An 11,759-nucleotide genomic window follows, 5' to 3' on the forward strand; every position below is an offset into this window, starting at 1 on the left:
CATCAGGAGGGATCAGTTGCTTGGGGTCAACATTGTTTGTTGAAGAAGAGAACCAGTGAGTTTTGAGGGAGGCCTTGGATGAGAGAGAATGGCCCGTTAGCCACAGTAGACTTGGGCATACCAGTGACTGTGAGGATGACACAGGATTGGGGTAGGTTTCTTTCTGTGTCCCCAACAACATGATCTGGCTATTTGTGTTTCTTAGGACTTTTGTCTTAAGGAAGCAGCTTTGAATTGGCTATTTTTGCCAGGAAAAGACAGAGGCAGAAATGGGGAGAAGAGAGAGGGTTCATTTTATTACATAATACCTTCTCTTGGTTTGCAAATATCCTCTTTAAATTGTGAAAGAGCAAAGATGTCACTTTGAAGAGTAAGGTACCCCTGGCCCTAGCCTTTTCAATCACCTCATATGTATGTTAAAGTTGAACAATAAATAAGGAAGACTGGAGAATAATGTATGCATTTGAATGAAGTTGAAGAATAGCATGGATTGCCAGAAGAATGAAGAAATCTATGTTGGAAGAAGTACACCCAGAAAGGACAGCAAGACTTCATCTCATGCACTTTGGCCACGTTACCAGGAAGGACCAGTCCCAGGAGAAGAATGTCATACTTGGTAAAGTGTAGGGTCAGCAAAAAAGAGGAAGAGCCTTAATGAGATGGATTGATACAGTGGCCGTAACAATGGGATCAAACATAACAATCGTGAGGATGGCGCTGGACCAGGCGGTGTTTTGTTCCATTGTGCACAGGGTAACTGTAAGTCAGAGCTGACTCTCCGGCACCTAACAATATCTAACAACTTTTTCAGTAGCAGATTCAGGTTGTGAAATTTAAAATTCATTACTAAAGAAAATAACACACAATTATAAATAAAAATTAGGTAAAAAAATGAATATTTAACTTGCATGGAAAAGAAGGGGCTAGTCAGTGAGGGCCCCTAAACTTTGTTAGTTTTGTGATTAAATCCCCCTTTCCCTGATTTTTTACCCCCATTTTCCTTTCCTGGTGTTTCTACGCACAGTCCAAGCTTTCAAGGGATGTGTTGTTCCTACTTTCTGCAGAGTTATAGAGCAAAGTGCTTTGGGCATACTTTCTAAAGTCAATATCCACACAAAGACTGTTCTGGCCTTCTTGCTCCCACTTGTGGATCCAAACTGATGGTTTTGTCATCATTCTGAGATAGTGACTCACTTAGACACTGCTTCCTGTAGTTAGGACAGAGTCCACCACTGCCCCAAGAGTTTCCTTTCCATTTGTATTTTAGGGTTCTCTGTGTCAGGAAGCCCTGTAGTTATCTGAAAGCCTTAGTCTCTCATCTTCTCTTGCGGTAGAAAGAAACACTGCCCACAGTTGGGTAAATTATAGGTTTATTTTAGTTAACACGATCACTAGTTTTTAAGTAGGCAAGGTGATACCACCTTGTGAAAAGGATTAAAAGGTGGACACTGAAGACATTTCTGTTGTTAAGTGCTGTTGAGTCAGTTCTAACTCCTGAATGGTTTCTGAGGAAGAGCGATGGGTTTGGACCATTGGCTTTATGATTGGCATTTCAGTGCTTATCCTAGAGTGCCACACCAGTACTTCCAAGATTTCTAGCCTCACACAATTTCTTTCCAGAGGTTGAAGCCAATGTGTCCTATTTATGTAAGCTGTGTTTACTCTTGAAGCATTTTGGATTCTTCAATACATAAATACAACAGTCTCCATTGAATACTCTTAGTGGAAGCAAAGTTGCATTTATGTATTATAAATAATGAAAAGGTACCCCCCACTGATAAATGACATATAAGGTTCAGATTTTTAGTTTGTAAGTAACCCTTCAGTAAGCTTTTGCTAATTTTTATCTTTGCTAAGTTATTTCCTATGAGCATGAGTAGAATTCTGGAATAATTTTGAAGATATTTCTAGGCAAAGCCATAATGATTTCCAAGAGAGATGTACCCATAGAAAATGTACAGTAGTCCCCTCTGTACAGAGGGTTGATAGGGATGGGCAACTTAGACATTGGCTACCTAAAATTGGGTGGGGTGGGTACTATAAAGGCATGAAGTGACTGGCTTACAAGTTTTCAAGAGGGAATATAATTTCAGAGTGTGCAGGGGAAGGTAGAATCCCCACTGAATAGTTTTTATCTTGTCTAGACATGACTGGTGAAAGGAGATGGGGATAAAATTCTTATGATTCAATAGTAATTGTTATCATTACTAATTGTGACTGTCATAACTGTAAAGGTAGAAGTTTTGTGACAAAAAGGGGGGGGGGATTAGTTAATCTTACAGTCCAGAAACAGAGAACCCTAGGACCATCAAGGGAGAAGAGCCCAGACGGAATGTGGAACCCTAACCAGAGAAGTAGTGATACCAGATATGGAGGCAGAGATGAGGATGTAGAGTAGCTGAGGATTCTAGATTCCTGGAAAGAGAAAGGCAGCCAGGAGGCAAGCTTGCAGAATGTGCTCTTTGGTTGTTTAAATGATTATGTGCTTTTGTGTACATTAAAAAAAACACAAAATAAAAAAACATAGGGAATATAAGCAAATACTGATGCATGGAGGGGATTGTAATCATTGCAATGGTATAAAATATGATAGGATGAGTGTAAAAGTGATGTTCTCCCATAGAAACTACCACTCAATTCACAATAAAAACTTAAAAACAGACAAATGTGCAGCCTTTCAATAACGTGAAAACCCAGGCAATTCACGTTGTCTGGGCTTGGCCTCCCAGGTATGGTTTAAGGGCAATCTACTCCATTGTTTCCTCTGTGTAATTGTTTGGAGGCTCTTGTATTTATGGTGGTGGTATGCCGTGGAGTTGGTTCTGACTCTGAATACGGTTTCCAAGACTAAATCTTTATAGTTGCAGAAAGCCTCATCTTTCTCCCGTGGAACAGCTGGTACTTCAAACTGCTGACCTGCGGTTAGGAGCCCAACTCCTAGCCCACTATGCTGCTAGGCCTCCCTTGTTGTTGTTAAGTGCCGTTGAGTTGGTTCCGACTCATAGTAATCCTGTATAGGGTTTCTGAAGAGTGGATGGTGAGTTTGAATCTTCCACCTCGCAGTTCAAATGACCTTGCAGTCCAGTGCTTATCCTACAGTGCCACACCAGAGAGTACCATTTATACTCTCTGGAGAAAATAAGCCAAAATGGCTTCTGAGTTTTGAGAAGGCACAAGTGTGCAGAGTAAACCCTGCCCCCTTCCCCATTAAGTTCTAGAATGCTTGAAGTGAGGCAGGAGGATGAAAGATGGAGTCTATAGGGAAGACCCACTCATATGTAAAAAATATTTAAAATGACAAATAAGTTGTTAAGTAAAATATGTTCTATCTTACTTTGACCAATTTACCTTCATAACCACTTGGAATGACAGGTTTGAATTAGAATCCCAACTCCTTGGAGATCTGTTAACACAAGGACCTGCAGCCTGGGGAGAACTGACCTAACCTTTGGCTTCTAGACACAGTCTGCACCTTTTCTCTTTCTGCAACTGAACCATGAACTCAGACATGTGGACCCCTGAGCTTGCATATCTAAAGTCTGTCTATATTTCCAGCACTGGACAGAAAATTTCAAAAGGTAGCTTGAAAAGACCTAGTGTTAGAAATCAAAAGGGAAGAATACATTCAGCATGTCTCAAGCTGAAAGAATGAAAGAAAAGTTCAAGCCACGGATTGCAATGTGGAAGGATTCTATAGGTAAAATTAGGAGAAAGATGAGGCGTTCTGCTCCTGTAAAGATTTACAGCCTTGGAAACCCTGTGCAGGGTCACTGTGAGTTGGAACCAACTTCACGGTACTTAACAACAACAACAACATAGGTAAAATATTGAATGATACAGGAAGCATAAAAAAAAGATGAAATACACAGAGTCACTGTACCAAAAAGAAATGGTCAATGCTTAGGCATGTCAAGAGGTAGCATATGATCAGGAACTGATAGTACAGAAAGAAGTCCAAGATGCACTGAAGACATTGGCAAAAAACAAGGCTCCAGGAATTGATGCAATACAAATTGAAATCTTTCGACAAACTGATAGAACACTTATCTATGCCAAGAATTTTGGAAGACAGCCACCTGGCTAACTGATTGGAAGAGATCCATATTTGTGCCCATTCTGAAGAGAGGTGACCCAGTGGAATACATAAATCATCAAACAGTCTCATTAATATCACATGCAAGCAAAATGTTGCTTAAGATAATTAAAAAATGGCTGCAGCAGTACATCAACAGGGAATTGCCAGATTTCAAGTCAGAAGAGGACATGAATTGAGGTATATCACTGCTCACATCAGCTAGATCTTGACTGGAAACAGAGAGTATCAGAAAGATGTTTACTGGTGCTTTATTGATTATGCAAAGGCTTTCAACTGCTTGGACCATGAAAAACTATGGAAAATGTTGGGAAGAATGGGTTTTCCAGAACACTTAACTGTGCTCATGAAAAACCTATACATAGACCAAGAAGCAGTTGCTAGAATAGAACAAGGGGATAATGAATGGATTTAAATCAGAAAAGAGGTTCCCCAGAATTTCATCATACTTATTCAATCTGTATACTGAGTGTGGTATCCAGGATGGGGATGTTGAGTTCACCAGAGAAAATTAGGACCTCAAAGTGGGATGATGATTTCTTTGTGTTTGACACTATATGCATGCAGGCTGGGGAAGTACTCAATTCCTTAGAGGAATGGAAGAGAAGCTGTGAAGAAGGCCAAGAGGAGAAGAGAACCCAGAAAGACTTCAGAAAAAGCCACCAAAGAGAGCAAAGGAGAACCCAGATAAACAAACTATTGTGGCTGAAGCGAAAGGAGTGGCCCAGGGTTAAATGTGCTGTTGAGAAAGTGGGTAATGGGCTTGAGGTGTCTGCTGGATGGGAAATTGGTGGTGGTGTGCCATGGAGTCGGTTCTGCCTCATAATGACCCTGCATAGGGTTTCTGAGGCTGTATATCTTTATGGGAGTAGAAAGCCTCATCTTTTTCCCGAGGAACAGCTGGTAGTTTCAAACTGCTGACCGTGGGGTTAGTAGCCCAACTTGTAACCACTATGCTACCAGAGAAATTAGGATGACAATTATCAGCAGGGAGGGTGTACCCACCCAAGGCCATGGGGGTGTACAGCAGAGGCAGTGAGGATGCTGAGAAATGAATCTTTCAAGTGAAATGAAGATGTGAAATGCCAGTGAGCAAAGAATGAGAGGTGGGCTTCATAAAGCTTAAAGACAGAACTTTTAGGGTGGAAAATACTTGAATATATGATCATTCTCATCTAGACTGGCTACAAACTTTGGTGCACAATGAAAACTTAATGCTAAGAAAATATTAAGAATTTTCTAATGGCAACAGCAGAGCATTAAACCAGCATGGTGCTCTTATACATGTTACTGTAGAGGGGTGTAGAGGCCAGGAAGCTGGAAGGGAGGAAGAGCTGGCTGGGTCAGCGACAGAGCTCAGTCTCAGAGCAAGTGACAAGGGAGGGAGTTAGGCTTCATGTGCAAAAATAGGATTTTGTTCATCTCCTGAGATGAAAGATGGTGCTGGGATGGAGAGGAGGGGTGTCAGAAGTCAAGTTCATGCTGGAGAAAGGATTCCCTTTGTTAAAGAATCTGGGTGGAGAAGAGTAGCAGAAGTTTGAGCAACAAGAGAGGACTGGGAGGTCACATTCAGTAGTGTTGAGAGAGCTGAGTGGTCCCATGGCCTGCAGGGACTCACAGGATTGCAGATCAGACTTAGGGAGAGGTGGGTGACAGCCTGGGACCAAGTTGGGAGGTGGTGGGAAATGGGGTGGCCAGAAGGACTGGAGGAATTTCTCAGTGACAAGGTCACTGAGGGTGAAAGCAGAAGGTAGGAGATGTGGGTGTCAGAGGACTAGACTGCAGATTGTTCAGACCATTAGAAGCCAGTGTAGCGGTGCAGGGAAGATCTGGAGAAGTCATTAAAAAAATTAAGTGGCAAAAATAAGGAAAGCTGAAAGATCTGCTGGAATGAGCATTGTTGTTGTGAAGTGCTGTCGAGTCGATTCCGACCCATAGTGACCTTGTACAGGGTTTCCGAGGTGCAGCTTGTGAGCTTGAACCACCGACCTTGCAGTTAAAAGTGTCACTAAACTGTTTTAAGACCGCAAATAAATCTGCTTGTATGGCAGGGGAAAGGGCAAAAAGGTGGTGGGTCAATCAAAAAAGTTGCTGGTTCCAGCCCAACCACGGACCCTGCTGGGAGGTGCTCCTGTAGAGATTACAGTCTCTAGGGCAGTTGTACTCTCACGTAGGATCACTGTGAATAAAAAATCGACTCTACTGACCCCTTACAGCAACACAGTCAGGAAAAACTCCGTGGAGAGGGAGAGGTTAAAGATGTGGGTGCAGCGGCTAAGTAAGTATAGGGCAGGTTTCTCAATGGACACTAGAGAAAAGGGAGAGAGGTAGGCTACAAAGCCGTGGTGTAAAGATTCTCGTGTTGAGAGTGCGACCTATACGAGGTATGAGGAGTCCGGGATGCTGATGCAATGCGCAGGACCACTAGTTGTTGCAAACAAACGACGGAGGTCGCCCTTGAGCAGCGTGGAGAGCGGTGGGAAGCAGCACCGAGGCCAGCTGGCTGCAGACCTTCCCGCTAAGACCGCTGGTTATGAGCTGGGGACTCTGGCTGAGCACCGCCCTTCTGCAATTCGGTGACCTTACCAGAAGCGTTCTCAGACTCCCCACATCTCTAGTCCGGGCTTTCGGAGACCGAACTTAAAATTAGACTTTTGCTAAGTCTGGAAAGAGAGAATGTAGAGGTTCAATCAGCACCCACTAGGCGCCCCAGGGACAAATCCGGTGCTGGGGACCTGAAGCAGCCCTGAGGCCTCTTGGGCTTGTCTTTTGAGAGTTGCCTGGCTCCTCTCTTATCTGGTCGTTGCCACCACCCTGCTCGTACCGGAGTCTGGCTCCCTTGCTTCCAGGTGCCTAGGTTTTCCGAAACCGGGCTGCTGAGGTTCTGCTGCCGCCGCTTTCGCCTGGGGCTTTCTACGGCGGTTAAGTCCTTTTCCGGGTGGGAAACAATCAGGAGGGACGGGACTGCCCTCCCTTATCCCGTGCTCCAAGGGGCGCACGGGCAGCCGGCGTCCTCCCGGCCAAGGCTTGGCACACTGTGCGATCGCCGATTGAACGTTCACTGCTTTCCCTTCCCCCGACCGGGACCTGGCTGTCAGGGCAGGGAAGTCGACTGTTTGGGGGGGCGGACGAGGGGCGGAGCCGAAGCGGGAGGGAAGGAGGGAGTCCCGCCCCACCCCGCCCCCCGTGGCCTGAGTCGGGGCTGCAGCCCGCGCGCCCAAGCCTTCGAGCCCACGAGCCAGAGAGCAGCGGCCGCGGCCTCCCCTTCGCTCAGAGACCCCGGCACTCCGGCCCGCGGCCCCGCTAACCCCGGGGCCCGAGCCCCCGCGGCAGGCATGCATCATGGCCACGTTGGCTTGCCGGGTACAGTTCTTGGACGACACGGATCCTTTCAACAGCACCAACTTCCCCGAGCCCAGCCGGCCGCCGCTGTTCACGTTCCGGGAGGACCTCGCGCTAGGCACCCAGCTGGCCGGGGTCCACCGGCTGCTGCGGGCTCCGCACAAGGTACGGCCGGAGGGGCGGGCAGGGCCCCTGCCCGCAGACCCTGCTGCGGTGGGCGCCGAGGTGGGAGCATTGCGGGCGCGCTGGACTGGATGCAGCCCCGGGAGACAAGTATCCGCCACAGATCCCCTCTCCCCGCTAGGTGAAAGGGTCCGGAGCACCCACTCGCTGGCGTGGGACCCTACAGGCGTGCAGGGAAGGCAACCCCACGCTCCGGTCCAGAACCGGGGGCGGGCGCCACCAAGCAGGTGCCGCGCTGACCGGAGGCGGGATGGAAAAGGTTCCCGGGTGCCGTGCCGTTAGCCTGGCCGGGTGGGCGGGGTAGGAATCCGACGCCGGTAGCCGGCTCTGCAGGGGGCCTGGGCGGGCGCCTAGCAGCGCGCGGAAAGAACCCGCTTCCCGGGAGACTAAGGTCCTTTGGAGGAGACCCCCGAGCGGGGCCCCAGACAAAACCTCTCTCAGGCCTCTGGGGCCGCTGTGGGCGGCCGCGCAACCCTGGCGACAAAGCACGCTTTCCTGAGACACCTCCCTTCCCTCCCCAGGGGGCGGGAGGGGGGTGAGCACTGCCGTGGACGTCTGCTGCGCGCTGCGATGATCCATAGAGTAGCCCCTTTTTCTTGTAAGGAGAAGCAGGTGGCCTTGGGAACCTTGGAGGAACGGTCGTTGTGGGAGGAGGGGGGGCCGGGGCGCGGAGGGGCGGCGTGCGCACAAAGCCTGCTCCTAGCAGCCCGAAATGAGAGTCCCCGGGGAAGAATGCTTCTTAGTCCAGCAAATTGAGAGGTTGACTTCTTTTTCTTCTTCTTCATCTTTTCTTAACCCTTTTCAGGAGGACAGGCATCTTGCAAAGTGTTTGTTGCAAAGAGCTGGGCATTGCAGCTTAATCATTTCGTTACTCTGGAGAGCCCTCCTCCTTCCAACTGAAACAGATCGACTGTACCTTGAAAGATTACCTCCCTGGTGCGCTTTCTGTTGAGGGTGCATACCAAAGCTTTGAGGTGATTTATTCCTCGAGGATCACCATTGACAAATATTTGGAAAAGATAACCCTTGATGTCTAGAAGAACAAAAATTGATTTTAAAAAATGCTTCAGATTTCTGTAAGATCTGCCTTAGAAGTAGAGGGAGAGGTTGTGTGTGGAAGGCGTGGACTTTGGTAGTTGTACTTTTCATTATATGAGTGTATCAGAGCTCCCTTTTTCTACTTAATTGGTAACTCATCCAAAGGAAGGAGGTATGGGGAGTTTCATCTCATTCTCTCTTTTGTGTTGAAACAGAATGGAATTGTAAGGAGAAGCACTTTGGCTGTAAAAGCATGCATGGAGAGACAGAATGATGTATTACGAATTCTGCCTGTCAGACCACTTTTATAAATTATTAGGTTCTTCTCAACTGGTAGATTCATTTAGACATTTTTGAAGGGCATCTTCCACATCATTCCATTCATTATGGTCTCTGTTTATAGTGATCTTTTGTTGAGACCACAGAAGACTTATAATTGTGTCTCAGTGACTTTGGAGAGGTTTATTTGGATTTCAGACCTTATAGACATGGGTGAATCTTTCAAGCTGGGAGCTAAAGTTGATTTTATATTCCCATAGCCTAGTGGTCTTTATGGAGTGTTCTAGTTGGCTGGGAGGAAGGCCTGATTCTTCAGCACTGGCCTGTCCCTAGCCCCAGCTAGAAGCCACAGCACAGCAGTTGTTGCACCGGCTCACTGATATTTCTGAGATGTCCCCTGTGGCAGAAACAGAATAAGAAGAGGTCTCATAGAGATCCTTGATCCCTATCTCTGGTGACCAGCCACCCTTAGTCACCGAGTCTTATGCCCACAGACGCCTGCAGTAAGACTTGGATGTTTGGTATTGGGTTCTCACATCTAGAACTGAGTGAGTGGTTGATTCTATGAATGAGGATTTTGAAAGCGAATTCAGGGCCCTTCCAAGCTTAAGTGAAGGAGCCTTGGTGGCACAGTTGTTAAACATTCTGCTGCTAACTGAAAGGTTGACAGTTTAAACCCACCCAATGACTGCCCAGGAGTCCTGACAATCTGCTCTGTAAAGACTGAAGCTGAGGAAACTTCTGGGGACAGTTCTACTCTCACATAGGGTTGCTATGAGTTGGAAACAGCTGGATGACACATAACAACAATAAGAACTTGAGCCTACATGCAAGTTCATAGTTTTGAAATGGTGGTTAATTTCCAGCGGGGAATTTCAGAATCGGATAACCCACCTGTCATAGAAATAGCTAATGATTTTTGAACACTTGGCAAAGGCTCTGAATGCATTATCTCATTTAATACCACATAGGTCCATGAGGTGGTGGTGGTTGTTGTTAAGTGCCGTTGAGTCAGTTCCGACCCATAGCTACCCTGTATAGGGTTTCCCAAGAGCAGCTGGTGAGCTTAAACTGCCAACCTTGAAGTTCAAATGGCTTTGCAGTCTGGCGCATTAACCCATAGTGCTTTTTTGATATTCATTTTTTCTTTTTAATATCACAATAAAAAAACCACATATAACAGAAATGTTTCCGTTTAAGTTGTCAAGATAGGGCCTTGAGGAAATTGAGGCAGAGAGTAGTTAAATTAGCTTATTTCTTAGCTAGTAGTGGGTAGATATACTTTGATCCTCGAACCAAATGTGTGGTTGGGGCTGCCTCCATTACCTCCTGCAGCTTACCAGATCACCTTCTTGTGCCAGACACCTTTTGGCCCAGGGGCAGGTGAATATTTTATGCTTGAGTAAGAGCCTCAAGGCAGAATTCCAAGTTTGGTAGAGCTTGTAGTCAGAGGCGGGAACAAGTAGTTAATAACCCTGCTGTAAGTTAGCTAGCAAGCCTAAGTACTAAAATGGGTAAACTTTTGCCTTAGATGAAGCTCGTTGGACCACAAGGAATACTTTCCCATTGAGCCCAGCCTTGACAAAATAGGGAAATCTTTGGGTGGAGGAAAGAGAGGAGAAGCAAGAAAGTAGTACATGGAGATGTTCTCAGTCCTCCTACACATTCATGTCCTGGGAGAGTGAACTTTTGAGGGAAGTTGATCACACATGTAGTAAACTACAGAGGTCATCAGTGTGATGCTGGATGGAGATACTCCGGAGTCCTGGTGTGGCACTGTAGGATAAGCACTGGACTGGAAGGTCAGTTTGAACCATAAGGTAGGCAGTTCAAACTCACCAGCCACTCCTTGCAAACCCTGTACAGAGTCCGTATGAGTCAGAACTGACTGGATGACACTTAACAACAGCAACAGATAATTAGGGTAGAATTTGGTGTTGGAGAAGTGGGAGTGCTGCACTAACAAATACTAAAAACGTGGAAGTGTTTTTAGAATTGAGTAATGCGGTAGAGGCTGGAAGTTTTAAGATGCCCAATAGTAAAAGTCCTGGTGTGGTGCAGTAGGGTAATACTCTGGATTGCAAGGTCAGTTTGAACCTGGAGGTTGATGGTTCAAACTGTGTGTTCCATCTGGTGAGGCTCATATGTATAGTTGCCTTTTAAGTATTTGCAATGAATAAGTCATTGGTCTTGCAAAATTCTACCATGTGATCTGTAGACTTTTCCAACTACTATTCACCTACCAGTCTCCAGTAATTTTCAATCCTTCGCCCCTTTTTTGGGGGGGGGCACGGGTGGACATAGAAACACTCAGGAATATATCATAATTTAAACAACCAAAGAGCACATTCTGTAAGCTTGCCTCTTGGCCACCAGTACCCAGTCCCTCTCTTTCCATGAGCCCGGAGACCTCATTCCTCAGCTGCTCCCTCTCTCCATGTCCTCATCTTTGGTGTCGCTGCTTCTCTGGATAGGGTCCCACACCCCACTTATCAATCCTTTTTTGATCAATTTCAGATTGAAGAAGTTGGTAGAATGCTTTAATATCATCATCACTGTGTTTAATGGTTGGTGTGTAAATTTGAAAAATAGTGGTATGTATTCGTCTTCCTTGTAGGAGTATGGATATTATCCTATCACAGACAGCATTGTATTTCAAGATCTTGAAATATTCTTTTTGATGGTGAATGTGACACCATTCTTACTCAATTTGTCATTCCTGGCATAATAAATCATATGATTATCAGATTCAAAATGACCAATATCATGCATTTCAGCTCACTAGTTCCTGGGATATTGATCTTTATGTGTTCTATTTAATGTT

At 46.0% G+C, this 11,759-nt stretch overlaps 1 protein-coding gene and 1 pseudogene across 3 annotated transcripts in view; one reads left to right on the top strand and one right to left on the bottom strand.

Annotated features, from left to right (window-relative positions):
• Positions 1–7,435: 7,435 nt before the first annotated feature.
• The window catches only part of FHOD3 (formin homology 2 domain containing 3), a 633,930-nt gene continuing 629,606 nt past the window's right edge, over positions 7,436–11,759 (top strand). For all 3 annotated transcript variants that reach the window (XM_006835080.1, XM_006835081.1, XM_006835079.1), the window contains exon 1: positions 7,436–7,600. In XM_006835080.1, the coding sequence (XP_006835143.1) occupies positions 7,436–7,600 (165 nt within the window). The remainder of the gene's footprint in view (positions 7,601–11,759) is intronic.
• LOC102831803 overlaps positions 7,736–11,759 on the bottom strand; it is a 104,430-nt pseudogene continuing 100,406 nt past the window's right edge.

The sequence above is a fragment of the Chrysochloris asiatica genome, unplaced genomic scaffold, assembly GCF_000296735.1.
Source record: "Chrysochloris asiatica unplaced genomic scaffold, ChrAsi1.0 scaffold00015, whole genome shotgun sequence".
NCBI classification, from domain to species: domain Eukaryota; kingdom Metazoa; phylum Chordata; class Mammalia; order Afrosoricida; family Chrysochloridae; genus Chrysochloris; species Chrysochloris asiatica.